Source organism: Ambystoma mexicanum, chromosome 14 (assembly GCF_040938575.1).
Source record: "Ambystoma mexicanum isolate Mex_15411 chromosome 14, UKY_AmexF1_1, whole genome shotgun sequence".
Taxonomy (NCBI): Eukaryota; Metazoa; Chordata; class Amphibia; order Caudata; family Ambystomatidae; genus Ambystoma; species Ambystoma mexicanum.
The window spans coordinates 40,817,665-40,838,107 of NC_090940.1; the positions used below are offsets into that span (position 1 = coordinate 40,817,665).

At 50.1% G+C, this 20,443-nt stretch overlaps 1 protein-coding gene across 3 annotated transcripts in view; it reads left to right on the forward strand.

Annotated features, from left to right (window-relative positions):
- STRN3 (striatin 3) overlaps positions 1 to 20,443 on the forward strand; it is a 1,674,795-nt gene that overhangs the window by 177,288 nt on the left and 1,477,064 nt on the right. For all 3 annotated transcript variants that reach the window (XM_069638486.1, XM_069638489.1, XM_069638488.1), the window contains exon 2: positions 13,577 to 13,680. In XM_069638486.1, the coding sequence (XP_069494587.1) occupies positions 13,577 to 13,680 (104 nt within the window). The remainder of the gene's footprint in view (positions 1 to 13,576; positions 13,681 to 20,443) is intronic.

Genomic DNA, 20,443 nt, shown 5'->3' on the forward strand with positions numbered 1-20,443 from the left:
TTTAGTTTTTGTGATCGAAGATTCGGGGTCCCCTCCCATGCATCGCCGGTCGGGGGCCGGTTGACATCCTTTCTTCCAGCATGGGAGGGTATAACATCAGACCGCTCGGTACTATCAACCATAGCCCGCGGTTACTGTATAGTATTCAACAGTTCCCCTACGTACAGATCCCTAAGGCGACGACTCATGTCACCAGAACACCTTGCCATCCTTCAAGAAGTGGACCAACTACCAGAAAAAGGAGCTATAGAGGTCGTGCTTCTATCTCAGGTAACGGAAGGTATTTATTCAGTGTACTTCATTGTACCCAAAAAGGACTTAACCATGCGCCATGTACTAGATCTGCACCCAGCGAACAAATTTGTCAAACCTCAAAAGTGTCGTATGGTGACTTTACAGGAGGTGATCCCCCTGCTTTCACAGGGAGATTACATGACAACACTGGACATGAAAGATGCATACTTTCATATTTTAATGTTGCCAGCGCACAGAAAACACCTCAGGTTCATGATAGAGGGCAAACACTACCAGTTCAGAGTGCTACCCTTCGGCATAGCATCAGCGCCAAGAGTATTCACGAAGGTACTGGCAGTGGCAGCGGCCCACCTGCGCAGGTTGTCCATCCCAGTATACCCTTACCTCGACGATTGGCTCATAAGAGGGGATTCTTACGAAACATGCTTCTCAAATACCCAAAAGACTGTAGACCTTTTGTTCCAACTGGGCTTCTCCATCAACGAGAAGAAGTCCAGCTTAGACCCCAGCCAGATCAAACAATTCCTAGGGGCTCTAATTCGAACAAAGGACGGCCTTGTCTTCCCCTCCGAGAGGGTCCAAAACATGCGGTTTCAGATCCCTCAATATGTGGCCGGTCGAGAGGTGATGGTACGCAAAGCAATGCGCTTACTAGGAATGATGGCGTCATGTATTTATTTGGTACCTCACGCGCGCCTGCGCCAAATGCAAGACTGGCTCAACAGCCAGTGGTGTCAGGCCAGCAGACAATGGGACGATCTAGTGGTGGTCTCGCAAGCCTTGGTTCTCTCGCTACGGTGGTGGACAAAGTAAAACCTGGTAATGGGGAAACCATTCGCCACCCCCGCAGTGGAAGCCACTCTAACCACAGACATCCCTCTCAGGATGGGGGGGGGCCTCACCTATCCCATCAGAGTGCTCACAGAGTTTGGACTCCGAGCATAGCATCCAAGCATATAAACTTACTGGAGCTACTAGCTGTGTTCAAGGCACTGAAAGCCTTCCAGGCACACCTGCAAGGGAAGACTGATGGTTCTCATGGACAGCACCACTGCCATGTACTACCTCAACAAGCAAGGGGGCACTCACTCTCCAGGACTGTCCAAGCTGTCCCAGAACATTGGAAGTGGGCTCTCAGACACATGTTCCTATTGTCACAACATGTACCAGGGGAACTCAGTCTGCTAGCAGATGAACTCAGCAGAGACTTTCCTCTGCCCTCGTAGTACAAATGGCGGTTACACGAAGACATCGTCTTCGGCGCCTTCACACAATGGGGATTCCCAGAAATAGATTTGTTCGCAACTCTGGAGAACTCCCAATGCCAAGATTACGCCTCCAGGTACCCCCAGAACCAATCCAAGGGGAACAGTCTATCGATACCATGGTCAGGGAAATTTGTTTACGCTCACTAGCCCCCCCCCCCCCCGCCCCGACTCCCCTTCTCAACAAGATAGTGCACAAGATGCACCAGGAACAAGTTATCATGATACTAGTGGCCCCTATGTGGGCCCGACAGCCATGGTTCGCTCACTTGATGGAGATGTCCCTATCTCCTCCAGTGAAACTTCCCTGCCTGTACAACATGCTGTCAGAAGACAAGGGCAGGACACTACACCCATGCCCACAGACCATGAACTTAGCAACCTGGCTCCTGAGATCATAGAATTTGGACATTTACAGCCCCCGCAGAGATTCATGAACATTCTCAGGGAGGCTAGAAAGCCTAACACTCGTCACTGTTATTCTAGCAAATGGAAGAGATGTCATCTGGTGTAGAGGAAGGAGCATCAACCCGGTTGACTGCTCTCTCGCACAAATTGTTCTGTACCTGACTCACCTACTAGACTCAGGCTTGGTGTTTAACTCTAGTAAAACCCATTCAGCTGCACTTTCAGCATACACCACTTCCCAACTTAAAGTGTCATGGTGGAAAGTCCCAGTTATTAACTCCTTCATGGAAGGAGTGAAGAGGATCCACCCTCCTATAGCTAACCCCTCTCCCGGATGGGACCTAAATGTGGTACTAACCTGGCTCATGGGGTCACCCTTTGAACGCATGCACAAAGCAACACTTAAAGACCTCACTCTTAAGACTGCTTTTCTAATAGCTATCACCTCCATTAGGAGAGTAAGTGAACTACAAGCGCTCTCTGTACTAGACCCCTTTGTAACCGTTCACAAGGATAAGGTGGTGCTACGCACACATCCTAGGTTTGCATCAAAATGTATCTCCTGAATTCCATGTCATCCAGTCAATAGAACTACCAACGTTCTTTCAAAACCCTTCAAACTTAGAGGAGAAGAGCCTGCATACACTGGATGTTAGCATAGCTGTAATGTTTTATATGGAAAGAACTAGACCATTGAGAAAGACTAATCAGTTCTTTGTCTCGGTGGCAGCAGGAAGAGAAGGAGATGCAGTTTCAAAATCCACCATATCTAGATGGATTGTACAATGCATCACTCTTTCTCTCTTGCTAAGAGAGAACTACCCTTCAAGCCAAGAACGCACTCCACTCGAGGCACCGGGCTTATGTCTTTGTGCCTTTTTCTGTACCCTCCTTCCAGCCTCTGGATTATATTTCTGAGGTGGATGAGGGGACTGAGGAAGGTGAGGTTCCTGATGACATTGTTTCTGGTCATAGTCAACTTGAGGACCTGCGTCAGTCGCTGCACAACGCCAGTGGTCTAGACATCTCTCCGAAGGTGGAGTTTGGTAGACCGGAGCCTGGCACGCATGCCGAATACTTATACCGGCGCCTCATGTTGAGGGTCACAGATTTACCTGGGGTGGTCTGCCCCCCCCCCCCCCCCCCGGGGATTTTCAGCAGGATGACCTGACTGATATCCTGGACCAAGGTCCGTCCTCCAACTGACCCAGTGCTGCCATTCCATATGGCCTTGCAGAGAAGGGTGGCTGCGGCTTGGACTTCTCCGGAAAGAGCCCCGGCAGTGAGCAAGTCCTTGCCGAAGAAATATCGCCCAGCCAGTGGCGACCCCTGCTACTTGACCACGCACCCATACTCCGGAGAGTTTGGTGGTGCAGGCGGCTCCAGCTCCAGCAAAGCAGGCGTCGTACCCTACCATCCCTCCTTATAGGGACGACAAACGTTTTGACGGCTGGGCAAAGAAGGCATTTTCTTCTGGGGGGTATGGCGCTTCAGGCTGCCAACTCCTTTTATGCCTTGTCTCGTTTCATGCACACTCTGTGGAACTGTTTCTTTAGCGGCTGATCATAGTCCCTAAGGGGAGGAATGGGATGGTTTCCTTTTGTGCAGGATGCCATGTGTGACTCCGTTCTGTCGGGTCTGGACATGGTTGATTGCGTCAGCCGGTCCATGGCGGCGAGCACCGTAATACGCAGGTTTGCGTGGTTGCGGAAGTCAGGTTTTGCTCCTGATGTGCAAGCCCAGCTCCTCAACATGCCCTTTGATGGTAAACATCTTTTTGGCAGCAAGGCTGACGAGAGTCTTGAGGGGTTGCAGACCTCCAGAGCTGCAGCAAAGTCGTTGGGCGCTGCAGTTCGCCAACCTCTGCCTTTTGGTCCTAGGGGATAGCAATGCAGGGGAGGTTCCTTTCGATATTATTCGTCCTTTAGTAAATCGATAGGAGCTACAAGTCAAAGGGGCAACCGTAGGAGTGCCAGAGGTGGAAAACAAGGTACTCGAGGTGCTAAGGCCGCCCGAGCAGTTGCCTCTTTGCCCTCAGGCACTGCCGCAGCCGCTTCAGCTCAGTCATGAGGCCCATGCTTCTCTGGTTGGGGGAAGGCTGGCGCAGCATCTTGTAGAATGGTGTGCCATTACTTCAGATGTGTGGGTTCTGAAGATCATAGCCCACGGCTAATAACTTCCTTTCCAGCATAGGCCTCGCGACAATCCACCAGGGAATCTCTCTTTGAAGTGTCTGGATCCGCTCCTTGCGCAGGAAATTCAATCCCTGCTGGAGAAAGGCGCCATAGAACTGGTGCCTGTAGCCGAGAGGAACAAGGGATGGTATTACCCTTAGTTTTTGATTTCGAAGAAAGACAGGGGATTGAGACCCATCATGGACTTTGCGTTTTGAACAAGCTCCTCAGGAAGGACAAGTTCAAGATGGTTACTCTTTCTCAAGTCCTCCAGGCCCTTCAACTTCAGGACTGGTTGGAGTCTCTCGACCTCAAGGACGCTTATTTTCATGTGCCGATCCATCCCAAGCACAATAAGTACCTGAGGTTCGCGGTTGGCAATTCGCACTTTCAGTTTCGGGTTCTGCCGTTCGGATTGACCTCCACCCGAGGGTTTTCACCAAGCTCATGGTGGTGGTGGCAGCGTATCTCAGGAAGGGGGGGATTCACGTCTACCCCTACCTGGACGATTGGTTGATCAGGGGGAGCTCTTCCGAGCAAGTCCTGGATCATCTGTCCGTCACCTGCCACTCCCGTCACAAGCTGGGCTTCTCCCTCAACTTCAAGAAGTCCCACTTGACGCCAACACAGCGGCTCCAGTACATCGGAGCAGTGCTCGACACGTCCTTGGGGCAGTGTTTTCCTCCCCAGGTGAGGGCTCGTCACATTCAGCAGATGGTGCACAAGTTTCAGCATGCCCAGAGTGTCCCAGCGTTCGACTTTTTGAGGTTGTTCGGCCTCATGGCATCCTGCATTCTTCTGGTGCCAGAAGCCAGGTTGCGTATGAGATCTTTGCAATGGGCTCTCAAGCTCCAGTGGTCACAGTCCTCCGGCAGGATGTCAGACTCTGTTCAGGTGCTGCCCTCGGTCGCCCAGGACCTTCTGTGGTGGGCCGTCAAAGGCAATCTGATGAGGGGGGCTCTGTTTTGGCTAACCTGGCCGGAGGTGGCTATCGTGACTGACGCGTACCTCGCGGGATGGCGAGCTCATGCCAACGAGCTGGCAGTCAGCGGTTGTTGGTCTCCGTCGGAGTCAAGACTCCATATCAATCTGTTGGAGCTGAGGGCCGTTAGGCTTGTTCTGAAGGCTTTTCTGCCGACTGTGCGAGGATAGAATGTCCTGATTCTGACGGACAACAGTGGCCATGCACTACCTCAACAAAAGGGGGGGGGGCAGAGTCACTTCCTCTGTGCAGGGAGGCGATGCAGCTCTGGATCTGGGCCATCCAGCAGGAAATTTCGATCTCGGCAGTTCGTCTGGCCGGAGACTAAAACGAGATCCTTAGTCCTTCCAACTACTGTATGCGTTTCCTCCAGTCCCTGTCATCCCGCAAGTGTTGCAGAGGTTACGGAGGTTCGGTTCCCGTATGATCCTCATTGCTCTGGCATGGGCCTGGAGGACGTGGTACCCGGGCCTTCTCGACTGGTCCATCTGCCCACCACGTCGTCTTCCCTACCAAGACGATCTGCTCTCACAGGAAGGGGGGGGGGGAGGTCAGGTTCTCAATCCAGAGGTGAGATCCCTCAACCTTCACGCTTGGCTTCTGAAAGGTTGAAGTATAAGGATTGGGACCTCCCTGAAGACATGATGGAGGTGTTGCTTTCGGCCAGACCGCTGACAACAAAAGTCCCTGTGCCGTTGGAGAAAGTTCTGCGACTGGTGCATTGTTAAGAATGTGGATCCTTTTTCATGTGACATTCCTGTGGTTCTGTCTTTTTTGCTTTCTTTAGCCCACAGGGGCTTGCAAGTGGGTACCATTAAGGGTTACCTGGCGGTGCTGTCCATATTTAAGCGCTCGTCTGAGGAGTGTTCTTATTTTGAAATTCCTTTAATTTCTCAGTTTCTGAAAGGGCTCACTAATGTGTTTCCTCCGTCTCCTTTCCAGGTGCCCGGTTGGGATTTGAACCTTGTTCTCAAGTTTCTAATGGGTGCTCCATTTGAGCCGTTACATTCTTGTCCTTTGAGACTGTTAACCCTTAAAACTATTTTTAGTTGCAGTCACTTCCGCTTGCAGAGTGAGTTTCAGGCACTTTCAGTTGAGCCACCCTTCACTGTGTTTCATAAGGACAGGGTTGTCCTTGGAGTTCGTCCTTCCTTTCTTCCGAAGGTGGTGTCGGAATTTCATTTAAGCCAGAAGGTTATTCTTCCGGCACTTTATCCTCCTCCACATCCTGGTAAGGTAGAGCAGAGGCTCCATAGGCTGGATCCTAGGAGAGCTTTAAGTTTCTACATTTCACGCATGTCCCGGGTCAGAGTGGATGATCAGCTCTTCATTGGTTACGCTGGAAGGCGTTGAGGACAAGCTGTGACTAAGCAGTCTTTGTCTAGATGGATTATCTTGGCAATTTCTGAATGTTACCGCCCGGCGGGTAAGGACCCTCCAGTAGGTTTATGCACCCATTCGACTAGGGGTATGGCTGCCTCTACTGCTCTGAAGAGGTGTGCTCCTATTCATAACATCTGTGAAGCAGCCACTTGGGCTTCAGTCCATACTTTTCACTCCGAAGTAGGCCCAAGACGTGGATTAGTGACTTTGGAGATGATGGTTGTACAAGAATCCATATTCAGCCTTCTATGCCAGCTCCCCTGAGTACAAGACTCAGGCTTCCTCAAAGAGGGGCTCTTTTCTACAATGTACCTCTGCTGTTTCGATTGGGACAGACAGAGATGTCAATTGAATAAAAGAGCGGGGAGAACACACACCGCCAATACCAATGCTGCAAAAGAATACAAAGATATTATACAGTGTTGAGAATAAACCAAGCAATCAGAACAGCAGTATAATGCAGAAAATACCTAGGTAAGTATTGGAGTGGAGCTTCCCCGGGGTGAATCTACAAAAAATATGAATAACCACAGTGAGTGGAAAGAATTCTAAAGAGACTTCCTAAAGTATTGAACCAATGACAACCAACCTGAAATATGGGTATTTTGAGGATGGATAATAGTTCAGGAAACGGGAGACAACTGGGTCGCACGAGTGCCGGGTTGGTGCAGAATCAACAAAGTGTTTATATGCACTTGAAGACAGGTTCACAAGACAGGGTAGATCACTCAGTGTCCCAAAATCCAGCAAAAGTAAAATATCCAATCAAGACAGTAGTGAAATGAATTCAATAGCAGAGATGGAGTTGCCAACTACAAATAAGTACCTGAGCAAACACGCATCCAGATAAGGCGTGGAAGAGTTCCGGGTGGTTGATAGCAAGTCACCTGCGAGGAGGGCAAAGTCGTTCCGCGTCTGGTAACAGCTAGCTGTAATGAGGTACCGCAAGAGGCAGCAGGAAGCAGTAAGAATAATCCAATAACGTTCTGTGTGAAAAGCCAGGCAAGCACGACGGGATTAGAGGAGGCAAGCCAAAACAGGAGAAGTCCGGGTCAGAAACGTAGCAGTCAGTAGAAAGCCAATCCAGAAGCCAGGCAAGGGTCAGGACCAGTTTAGCAGATTAGGAATTTGTGCAGAGTAAACACTGAGTAAACGGACGTAACCGCTGTAGCTTGTAATGCTAATTAGCAGCAACGAGCCCCTTGAAAGACGGTGGTTTTAAAGCCGTATGGGGGCATGTCTTGTCGTACATCTTCCACGTACAGGACGTGTCAGCTGACACGGACTCCGTCGTAGTTTGTGCAGGCGCCATGACAACCTGTATTTGCTCCAAAGAGGAGCTTGTGAAGGAGTCGTATTCTGCAAGGAAGCCCGCACGGAAGCCCGAAGTGTAACAGCAGGATCTGGCCTTTGGCAAGGCGGTCCTTTACTCTGCGATTTGATTGGACATTCTAAATTTGTATATTGTAAATTCTTTTCCCACCTCCTTACGTTGGTATTGCTTTGGGAGTCTGTCATACATGTGGAATACGTCGGAGGACCCAATCCCCTCGAAGAACAAGTTACTCTTACCTGGTAACGTTCTTTCGATGGGATGGTCCGATGACGTATTCCATATCGCTCGCTCCCTGCCTACCCCGCTACAGAATTTCTTATGCGATTGCAGCTTATGTTGCCGCAAGGCTTTCTGTGGTCATACTGGCAGTAGATTGGTGCCACACGTTCTGGGGGAAAAAACTACAACTAAGGGCATTGTGCGTCCTACTTATAACATCCGGTGACAACGGCTCGACGGAGGCCTTCGACGACAGCGTATCGACGCAGGACGCAGAAAGATTTTCTGAAGCAGCACAGCTGTGGTGATTACTGTCATAAATATGGAATACGTCGTCGGACCATCCCATCGAAAGAACGTTACCAGGTAAGAGTAACTTGCTCCCCTAGCATTTTGCAATTTTAATTTTTCGGGCATTGCCCTATAGGTCTGTTCGAGCCTGCACTGAGGGCACCCATCGAGTAGGTACTTTTGCTGAGAGGTTTCTAATGCCTTGTCATCATGAGGCTTGTGCTGGAACTGCAGTTTTGCCTAGAGATTGAAGTTGGCAGGAACTCAAGGGTACGATATTGCCTTACTTTTTAGGGTAATCTGTCATCGTTCCCTCACTTTATTTGCCCGGAGCACTGTTTCAGGGCGGCAGTGAAGGACACCTTTATTTAACTTCTCCCCTACTGGGTATTCAAACCTGTGCTGTGATGGTGACACACCCGTGTCGGACCATGCTGCACTTACTCCTACGTCCCGTCCCTTTTCCTCCATACTTGTGGGACATTCCGTCCTTCGTGACGGGACCGGAGCACTTTTGTCAAAAAGCATCAACATTTTTTTATTTATACGTGGAGCCACAGCACATGGCTGTAACCCCGACCTCCTGAGCTCTACATTCCTGCTCCGGTTCCACGGTCATCTTGTCCTCCATCTATGCCGGAACGTCTGGGATTCGTGTCCTCCTCTTGCGAACGCTTTTTCGCGAGGGGGGGGGGGAGAGAAATCCCCACTCTTTGCCTGGAGTGTCTAGGCCCGGAACATGTTGGGACTCGTGCTTCTATTGCGACTCCCTTTCCATCTGCGCACTCCAGCGTCGTCTTGTCCGGTGGGAGGAGGTGTTTCAACTCGTTGCTCCACCACATTTGCAGCTCTTCATCAATGAGAAAACGAAACGGCCGGTGAGTTCTTTCCTTTTTAGGGTGCCCCGGCCAGATGACTCCTTCCTGCGGTCTTCCAGGAACGGTAGGGGCTCGATTAGCTCTTCTACCACTGATATCCCAGAGGTGTCCCGCAAGGGGCCTAATAGGCACACCGGAGCTGCCTCTGAGGGTCCCAGTAGCAGGCCTGCCAAAACCAGATATTCCTTCGAGTTTCCCTGTTTGGTGTCTAAAGTTGAGCTCAGTTCTTCTGTGACTTTGGGTACCGGAGTTCGCCCTGAAGCCTCTGTTTCCGGAGATTTCCACACCAAGTCTCGGATTGAGGCCCATCTTGAGGGAGCTAAACGTATCGGGGGTCCATCCCGTGGTTCCCCTGCTTGGGGCTAATTCCAATACCGGCAAAATTGAGGGATCCTCTTCGAGGGTTCTGGCCATGAGGTATATCCCCTCAACTTTTCCACGCCCAGGGGCATGGTGGTACCAATTCTGTCGATGGGGCAATGAAGGCGGTAACGCACCACAGGCCTTTGAGTATTGGCTGTGCCGACGTTCCTCCACCTGAAGCTAATTCTGGGGCAGTCCCTAGGGTGTCTAGTAGACACCCTAGATCTGTTAGTGCCGGCTCTGCCGAGGGTCCTTGCTTCAAGGCTAAAATGTCACAAAAGGTCCCTGACTCCCCTTAGGAGACCATTGCCTCACTTTCTCCTGTGACGCAGTTCACCTCGGGTGTTTACGAAATGGCGGCCCAACCTCTGCAGACCACGGCGGCCATTTTGACTACCTTTCTTACACCAACGTTCACTACGGTTGTTGCTGGGGGGGGCAGGACTCCTTTCGGGGCAGAGCAGCCTTTTCCACGCTATGTGGATAACAGGAACCCGTTCCCCTCTTCAATTGATTGGCGTGCATTGATTATTACCTGATAACTAGTACATCCGTTGTACCCACTGTACATTTTTTAAATCAGATTTTGAAAACATGGAAGAGTAACTACTGCATTCTATTAGAGTAAATGCTTATTGAAGTATAGATATATGCAGTATTCTAGGCCAATACCCAACCGGAGAAGCGACATGTACTAGTCGCTCCCTCTCCATATTTTTATGAAAATGCGCCCATGGATGGGCCAAGCACACCTCTCGGATGGTGAATAAACTGGTTTTGAAAACAAATCCCACGTTGAACTGCTTGACCACCCGATGAACACAGTATGGGAATAACATCCCACACTGCCTTTTTTTTATAGCCACTTTTATAGCTAACAAATCTAAGCTGCAACAAAACCATTGTGGCATTAGGACCATTTTTGCTCTTCCTATCCCTTTTAGATATGCATTGCAACAGCGCTACCCAGGGAAAGTAACATCATGAAGGGAAATTGTTCTTCTAACCAGGGTGATTGCTTTTATCACCAGTGCATTCTCTAAACATGGTCGGTGATGTGGTGCTCTTATCCCTGTAACTAACCATGCCAACATGTCTCTTCACTTCCCTGCCGCTTCACCTCACTGTTCTGAATGTCTTTGGGTGCCGTAATTAACCAAGCCTATCTGTAGCTGCATATCAAGTTCCAATTTTTCTGTTTAATCAGTCCCCGACTTCGTGAGTGATAATTGCACACGTCTAACTCTGCTGTCTGAGACGCCAGCTTTAGGCCCTAGTGGGTCAAAACTTTCCTGGTGCCATATGAAGTCGAATGACAAACTCCTCAGCCACTTAAAGGCCTCCCATATGTTTGCACAGCTTTTAGGCACAGTCTCGCAAAAGTAAATGGTAATAGTCTCCCTGAGTGTATATGTGGAGGCAATATCATTAAGGCCCTCTACATTCAGTGTTCAGCGAGGGGCGTGGGGGAGTTGAACAGTAATTCCTCCCTTGATATTTAAAAAAACGCACTGCTCTAGACTATGAGCCGAGAGCCTCCTTTCCAAATTGGATACCCCCGGAACCCGTGGATCTTCTCCCAAGTGAGCATAAAACCAATTCTGCTGGGTGAGTGATGTCCATTTGAATAAAATGAAACCTGTTTTGACACACATCCTTAGTCTGCCACAATTCTACTAGCCCAAACATTTTACTTGCACCAAAAAACGTTTCAGAGATTGTTTATTGGCCTGGTTCCATCTCTGCACTATCGAAACTCACATTAAGCAAGGATGCAGTTGTACCCTCCATCTACAGATGTTTTGTTACAACTGCTTCTACGTTGGGTGCATTCACACATTAGTACGTTCTGCCCCTAGTGTGATGTTATGTCCGATGGATCGCTCACAAATTCCTTTAACCTCGATCACAAGGGGACTTGACTGCATTACTGTGCCTCTTAAATACAAATGTTTTATTACTTGAACATTCCAGGACAGCACCTTACAACTATCCATGATCCATTGAAATCCAAGCTGATAGTTATGTATGGATCCCAATATAAAATGCCCCAGTTCCAAGACAACTTGCTCCCTGAAGTCTACCGATTTTCAGAACTGAAGGGCTCCTTAGAAAGCCCATTCGGTATCTGTTGACACCCACTAGCATCACCCTCCTAAGGCCACCATCAACAGTCAACCTAACTGGGGCAAACCTGTGCAAGGCCAAGATCCGCAAAATTGCACCCCTCCCCCTGCTTCCTTTGACTTTCTGGCTGGTGAGGCAAGCACTGTTTTGGAATAACCTTACCTATTGCCAATACCATTAGCAGCCTTTGTATGCCCCCTTTAAAGGAAGAAAAACCAATAAAATACAATACCCCACAATTGCCTTGCATCCCCGCCTACTAATGATTGTTTTATCTAACTACCTCATTTATATCTTTCACCTACCATAGCCTCTGCATTTCTTTCCAACTGGAAACCACAATACTGCCATTTACAGACATACATCTGTTTGGTGTCTCTAGTGATGTACGGGCTGTGTACCAGCAAAGTGGGTTGGTTGTTGAAGCAGACTGAGTTTAGCAGGCGGAAAAAGGGCATACTTGATTTTCTTTTCATGCAATAGTTTCTTATCAAAGCATTGCCTGTTTCCATGCTGTAGTCTGGATGGAAGGAACTTCCTCCCCCCTGAAGCTTTTATATGTTTTATTTCTTGCTACCGTTGGGTTTCAATCTAGCCCGGTTGTAGGGCACTTAGACCCGACCTCTAGGTTGTAATGCAGCAAGCTTTGTCCACAGCTATGGAAGCAATGCCACCACTGTCCTCTAGCAACAGTGGGATCAACTTGTCGGCATCAAGCCTGTGTTGGCTCCCTCCGGCAGACAGTCCTCCAAACCTGCAAGCTTGGGCGCAAGTCTCCTAGGATGCTTTCAGCTAGTCCACACTCTTTGCTGATTAGTAGCATCCTCCGCATAGGCACATCGTTCTGCCTTTCAGCTTATCTATATCTTGCCTAATGATATTCATACTGGAGCCCATCGTCTTGCTTAGTTGATTTTGTCCTTCCAGAAGAAGTGTCTTAAAGCCACGTATTGTCTGTACACCCCCCACCACCGCTACCCCTTTGGCTCCTCTAATTCCCCTCGTACGACTAAAGCTGCGCCTTAAGACTGCTTCTTTGCACCCTGCTGGACAGCAAAGTTTCCTCACAACCATTTGGCATACCCGCTAAAACACACCAGGTGCAGTTCTTCTGTTTTGACAGCCAGTGTCATTTGCCCGGCAACAAGCTTCTCAGCTCTGATTAAGGGCAATCAGCCTTTCCCTCAAGCACCCCTTGCTCCAGACATATGGTAGTGGTTCCACTTCCATAACTTCACCTTGTCCTCAATGGGAGCAGGCTCGCATACCAAAGGCCGGGCATCCAATCCCTTCAGAAGTATAGCGACCCCAATGATGACATACCCCTCCCTCAAAAACTGCATCTTCACTACCCGCCCCCCTTCCCCTTCTTACACATCAATCCCATTTTTGAGGCCACCGCAGATTAGCAAAGCTGACTGCCTACCCTTTGCAGTAGTGAAAAAGGCTGCGGGCAGCGAGCTAGATTTTCTTATGCTATAAACTATTTAGACACAATGGATTTCTGGGGAATTGCTGCTCTTGGGTCTCCATCCTGGCCATGCCTCTGCCCCTGCACCTCCAGACCTCCATTTCAATTTTCTTTGCTTCGTGGGGATTTTTTGCCTGGGTTTTCAGAGTGCAGTTTGCTTAGGAGACATTAAAAAACAAATGTGACCCCAGGATATGTCTAGCAAGGTAGCTGATAGTCATCAATTCTGATGGTCATCTGGACCTCCGATCATTTTCTGCACCCTGCTTGGAGTCCTTTTTATGAGTAAGTAGATTAAAAACATAACCCAGCTGAAAATTTGTTTTGTTCATGTTGCCTTTTTAGAAGAGACCTAATTACCGTTTTTTTTTACATGAGTAAAGCAAGCGATATATTAAGTAAAACTGTTTTTATTTTTTTCCAGGCTAGAATAGCATTTTTACAAGGAGAACGGAAAGGCCAAGAAAACCTGAAGAAAGATTTAGTAAGAAGAATAAAGATGTTAGAATACGCATTAAAACAAGAAAGGTATGTATACAAATGTAATTATAGTTTCTGCAAATGTGTAAAACGTGAATTTTAGTCTGGCTGTGGAACCACAGAAGCAAGGTTTCAACTAAGTGTTTGAAGGTTGATGTTGTACACTAAACGCGTGGCAAGATGTAGATGGTGTTTGGTGGGAACCAATGCATTCCAATTGTAGAGCGAGGCGCTCCCATTTCAGGTCCAAATAACCAAGGAACAAAGCAATCCACAAACTCAAGGAGGGCACCACGTGCAGGAAAACCACAAAATGTATTGGTACACTGTGGCTGGGAATGTGCATAAAACAAGTCAACTTTGACCCGCCCCTTGTGGGTCCAACATTTCATAGCTACAAAAAGAACATTAGCATACCTTAATAAAAGGGTAACAAAAATATCCTTGCAAGGCGATTGGCTGATCGTTACCAGCCACTCTATACATTGTCAAAATATTACTGGAGGTTTCCATCTTGTCACAGAATGGTCCTCACCCACCCCACATAGTCACACTTCCCATGATCAGCACCAATCCCCTGTCAGGAAACTAGTTTGATAAGGGGCTTCATTTCATTTGGGCCATATTATCTCCGATAATTGGGGTTGCAACGTCCCACCGGGCCAATAGGCATTGAAGTAACATGACACACGCCTCCTGTACCAATCCCTTTTCCCACAGTCAGCTTCTGCTCCCATATAGCTCCCCATCTTGTTGCATGTTGCTGTCTCTGGTCACTGCCTTCCAGTACCCTTTCCGTCAATGAATGGCCTTCTCGAAAAAACGTGATTGGTCCACTGCTGATCACCGCTGCTGGAACATAATGTCTGCTAATTTATCCCACTCCTACGACATGTCCCCTTTCCTCCATCCTGTATGGGGCGTCACTCACAGTGACTGGAACGACCTTCATCACTAGAACAAAAATAGCCTTTCTCTTTACATTTAATTGCACGTGGGCGCGCAGCCCCGGGAGCATGCGCTCAATTGCCCCGGCCACCGGCGCCACACCCCAGTCCTCTTTTCGTTGTCAACGGAAGCAGACCAACTTCACCAGCGCTCGTGGTTGAGTCCTCGTGACCCGTAATTCCATGCGCTTTTCCCTCTTTATAAACCCATGTAAACCCTTCATTCTTACAGGACACTGTCCACGGGTGCCCCGGCGCATGTCGGCCGTGGCAGGCTTCATCAGGCGCCCCTTTTGCAGAGGTTCATTTCCCACATCGGACCAACACGCTCTTTGCCTCCGGTGCCTCGGCCAAGACCACTGATGGGAAGGCTGCTCGGCGTGCAACGCACTTACTTCCCAGTTTCAAGAATAGTCTAGTGCAGTGGAGGTGAGCTGTTTACTAGCACTCCACCAGAACACTTTAGAGTACGTGAGAAGAAAAACCAAGAAGGCAAGTGTTTTATTTTGTAAAGCACCCCGCAGGGGTGACTCTTTCCCAGAGAAGTCCGCCAGCGGGAGGGGCCAAACCAGCTCTGTAACTGGCGACAAGGGTACCAAGGTTCAGGTAGCTAACTGCCAAGGGATCTAAAGATCCTCCCAGTCCTGTCGCAGAGGAGCCAAGCGGCTTAAGCACCAGGACATGCCCCGAGGGGCACTGCTGTTACCAGGTCTAGGCCTGAGGGGGTGCCTTTAAGCACAGGCAGCACTACTGGCATTATGTCCGAGAGCTAACGGCCTACCAGGACCATACCTGAAGTGCAGTGAGGGGCATAACCAATGCGTACAAGCAAACAGGCCGCACCCAGGCCCAATGCAGCCACAGAAGTACATGGAGCAGGAGCGGTCAAAATGGCGTCCAGACCAAAAGCTGGCCAATCCAGCGAGACTCAAAGACGGGAGACCACTGCCAGGACAGAATGGTCCCAGGTACCTACGCCACGTGGTGCACCACCTAGCCAACCACAGCAGCGCAGTTGCGCTACACAGATGCCTCGTACACACACTACAGGCACAGTGGGGTAGGCGGCAACTGTACATGTCTACACCGACTCGGGAGCCGGTGCAGAAGTGCGTTCAATCAGCCTGTGAGTGCTTTTTTTAATAGGTTCCTGACCCTCATCTGGTCCTCACAAATGGCAGGCATTCTCAAGGGTATCATTCAGAACATGATCCCTCCCATGCTTCGGCCGCAACCAGTACAGCCACAGGCCCCACACCCCACTCCACCTCTGGCCACACCCGTTGGCACAGCAGTGTTTCCGCCTCTAGCAGCCACCCCTCTATCAGAGGCCTGGAGCGCACTGCGAGTGTACCCCGCAGGTGCTTCAGATAATGGCGCTCAATAAAATACCGACAAAGAGGAGGAAGATTTGCCTTCCTCAGCAAGGGCGTTTCACAACAGAATCGCCAGCCTGGCCGAGTACATGGGCATCCCCCAGCCACAGACGGAGCAGCCGGAATCAGGGGTGCTCACCATCAGAGCAGATGCTAGATCGGGTGTACTACTGCAAAAGGACGTGGAGACCCTGGCCAAAAAGGGGTTGGCCAAACCACACACTACGCAGCCAGTCAGCAAAAAGCTGGATGCTAAGTATAGACAGGTGGAGGGCGACACGTTACTCCTGTTTGTGCACCCTCAGCATGTCAGCGCAGTGGTGCCCATGTATGCCAAACCACAAGCATCCTCGGCCAGCACATTCACCGTGACGCTGCTGGGCAAGGAAGAGAAGGTCCTAGAGGCCGACAGCAGAAAGGTGTTCTTGAACTTGGGAACTACACCTCAAACCGGCCAATGCCACCCCGACTGCGGCAAATCGGCAGAGGCTACGATAGTCTCTCAAGACCTCATGGTAGCCACTGTCACACACATTGATACGGCAGGTAGAGCCATATGTGTAGTGATGGACATGAGACAGACGTTCTGGCTTACAGCAACCAGATTCTATCCTGATGTCCAGGAAAGTATCCTTGGCTCTCCCATTTGAGCCGGGTGACTTGTTTCACTCCACCACAGACTAAGAGCTGGACAAAAAGAAGAGCAGCTCATGGACAGCCATGCCACTGGCCATTCTTAAAAAGACAGCAGCCAAAAGCTTTGGGTAAGGTCAAACTTAGACAGGGGCTGAACATTTGGCACCTTCTGGGGATTCTGGGACCGCAGGACCAGGCAGCCAGATCGATCTGTCAGAATCGGCAGAAGCAACCAAAATCATTTGACAGAGGATTCTTCCAGTCCCCCTCCCTAGCCTCAGCGGCAAAGAAACAACGTTTTGCTTCAGGTACACAGCACCCCGGTGGGTGGAAGATTAGCCCTCCACTGTGGATCCATGGGCGGTTTCGGTAGCCTCTCATGGCTTTTGGCTTCCCATTCCACCCCACCGCTTATTTTCCTCCCCCCTCCCCAGATCAGTACACCATCACTCCTAGCACAGATACGCTCGATCGTGAGCGAAGCAGTGGAGAAGGTCCCACTTCCGCATGGGCATTGAGATTTTACTCACACATCTTTGCCATTCAAAAGAAAAACTAGGCAGGCCTGCGAGTGGTCCTACATCTATCCTTCTTAAACATAGACCTGCCCATGCGGAAGTTCATAATGGTTACGCCAGCTCTGATAGCATAGTCTGTGTGGGGGGGGAGACTGGCCGTGCTCACTGGATCTGAAGGACGCATACATGCACCTCCCAATGCAGCAGCCTCTGATTTCTGGTCATGGGGACAGCACTTCCAATACATGGTGCTGCCCTTTGGGCTCCACTCCGCACCAAGTATCTTCACGATGCTCATAAAAGCAGTAGCAGCCCTGCTCCAGAGGGCCACCATGATATCTGTATCTAGACTGGCTAGTCAGGGTGGCATCACCTGAGCAGGTCAGCACAACTTGCAAGCTTATTATACGACCTGGGGTTCTCAATGTCCAGAAGTCACAGCTTCTGCCTACACAAACCCTAGTGGTGTTCAGTCTCCTGTGGGACACACATAGGTAGATGTTTCCCCACAAGGGAAAAAAGGTAGCAGCAGGGTACTTCCTCAGTAGACCAGTGACCACGGCATGGTGGTATCAGCACTTGCTGGGGGTAATTGCTGCATGTCTTCTGGCGGCTCCTCACACCTGGCTGAAAATGAGGAAGTTGCAGCTGCACTTTTCAGCTTCATGTCTCCAAGAGACTGGGGAGCAGACTGCAGCGGTTACCATACTGGCACACCTGCACCAGGATCTTGGATGGTGGAGGCAGGACACCAACCTCATGGCTTACCCATCATGCAGCCCTCTCCAGAGCATACTATTACGACAGATTACTCCCTACAGGTGTGGGGAGCCACTCGGCAGCCACACAGTACATGGTCTGTCGTCAATGGAGGAGCAGCAGAATCATATCTGCTGGCCGGGAGTGATGGCCATCGCTCTGATGCTCAAGGGTTTTCTTGCAGTGGTCGGAGGCAGGTTGGTCTGCGTTCAGATGGACAACTCCACCTGCATGTACTACCTCAACAAACAGGGGTGCACCATATATTCTCCCATTTGCATGCTTGCCATCAGCATATGGGAGTTGGCCATTGCACAGAATATATGATCTGAACAGCCTGTCTCCTGGGGGAATCCAACTTGGAGGCGGACAGACACGGCAGTCTGGGTTTCGACTATTACGAGTGGCAGTTGAACAAGAGGATGCTTTGGGGCATCTTCAACAGGTGGGGGGGGGCCGCTTGTAGACCTGTTTGTGACAGAGCAGAACTGGACATGCCAGTAGTTTGTGTCCTGGGGGTGGCCGGGGTCAAGGCTCTCTTGGGGGGGGGGGGGGGGTAGCACTTTAGATGCAGTGGGATGGAATGTGGGCCTATGCATTCCTTCCGACTCCCTTTCTCCACAGGGTCATTCGCAAAATCGGGGAGTCTCGTCAACTGTGACTGATCCTAATAGTGCTGCAGTGGCTGGCCAAGCCTTGGTACTCGGACCTCCTGGAAATGGCAGATCAGCCTCCAGGTCCCCTTCCCCTAGGCACGGACCCCCTTTTGGTCCAGCAGGGTGGAGTGGTCGTTTACCCCTCCCCGGAGAGGCTAGCCCTAGCAGCCTGGTCTGTGAACAGATCTCTACAGCACCTCAATCTGTCACAAGAAAATCTAGAAGTCCTACAAGGAGCCAGGAGCCTTGCTACACGCAGGCAATACAAAAGCAAATAGACCAGATTCTGCTTATAGGCCAGAGAGCCAAGGGTGGGTACCCTAACATGCACTCTAGATCTAGTGTTAACTTTTTCAGCACGTCTGGCTAGGTCAGGGGTCTAGGTAGACACATGACGGACATGCCTAGCAGCCACTGGCGCCTACAGGAACTTTTTCTCTACATCCAACCCTGTGGTGAAAAGACATCCGTGGGGCTCACAAGGCTGTTCCCGCCTGTCAGGCGTATGCATCCAGTCTGGGATCTCAACGTAGTGCTCAGCGCCCTTTCCCATAAGCTGTTCGAGGACATGGCGGCTATAGACATCGAATTGGTCACAATCAAAACGGCGCTCCTGGTGGGCCTCACCTCCTCATGTAGAATTAGCTAAATTCAGGCTCTAGTGGCTACAGAGCTTTAGACGACATTCCATTGAGACAAGGTGGTGCTCCGCACCCTTCCTTCTGAAGTTGGTCTCAGTCCACCTCAACAAGGAAATTGTGCTACCCGCTTTCTCCCCTAATGCAACAGAGGAGACAGAGAAGGGTCTTCAATGTCTTAAAGTCAGAGCATTGAAATTCTGCCTGGATAGGACCATGAATTTCCACAAAATCAGACGCCCTATTCGTCACCTTTGGCGGATCGAAACAGGGCAGGCAAGCCTTGAAGGCATTGGTAGCCAGATGGATGGTCTCATCCATTCTCGAAGCATAAAAGGTGCAGCGTAAAGAGACGCCAAAGAACATACACGCTCACGCCATCCAGGCCAAGGCAACAGCAGTTGCTTTCCAAAGACATGTGCCATGGCAAGCAATTGGCAGGGTGTCCACATGGGCCACCCCATCAGCCTTCTGCAAGCATTACTGCTTGGATGCCAGTGCACGGTCCGACGGCCCTTTGGCCAGGCAGTGCTGCAAAAATTGTTGGCCTGGCCTTGGCAACAGCACTCCTCCAGGGGGCTTATCATTGGTAATCGCCCATACAAGATGGAGGAAAGGGAACGGGACGTAGGAGTAATTACAAGTTGCTCACCGAAATGACTAACATACTCATAGTCCATACTCCCCTTTCCTCCATACATCCCACCATACCCCCCTCCCCCCAAAGAAACAGCGTCCCTAGGCGGGTGAATATTTATTTATATGCTTGTTAGGTGCTTATACAGCAAATAAATTCTCTTTCAAAGCACCCACAGGGCAGCAGGTAGGGAACATGGGATAGCAGTACAATTAAAGAGGGGGAAGGGACATCCAATCCTACTATGCCTTTAGTTTTCAGGACGTGCAAGTTAAGGAATGAAGAGGGCAGTGGGGTAGGTGCTTTGGTGTCTATGCTTGAGGGTGAGTCGCAGATGAAGTGCAAGCTAAGTGCTATACGGTCAGGAGCAGCATTGGGTGGAAAGTGCGACTCTACTGCAGAGGGTGTGCTGAGGAAGACATATGCTGGGGAGATTGGGTGAGAATGGTCCGAGGCCCAGAGGATGCACAAGGGTCCAAGACACCAATCCCAGCAACTGTTGGATTAGCAGAGGAAGGAGGAAGGGAAGGAGGAGGAGGAGGAGGAGGAGGAAGAGGAAGAGGAAGAGAAGTCTTGAGGTGCTTTCGCAACTACAGAAGGTCCTGCTCAAGATGCAGCAGGAGGGGGAGGCTGTTTCAGAGGAG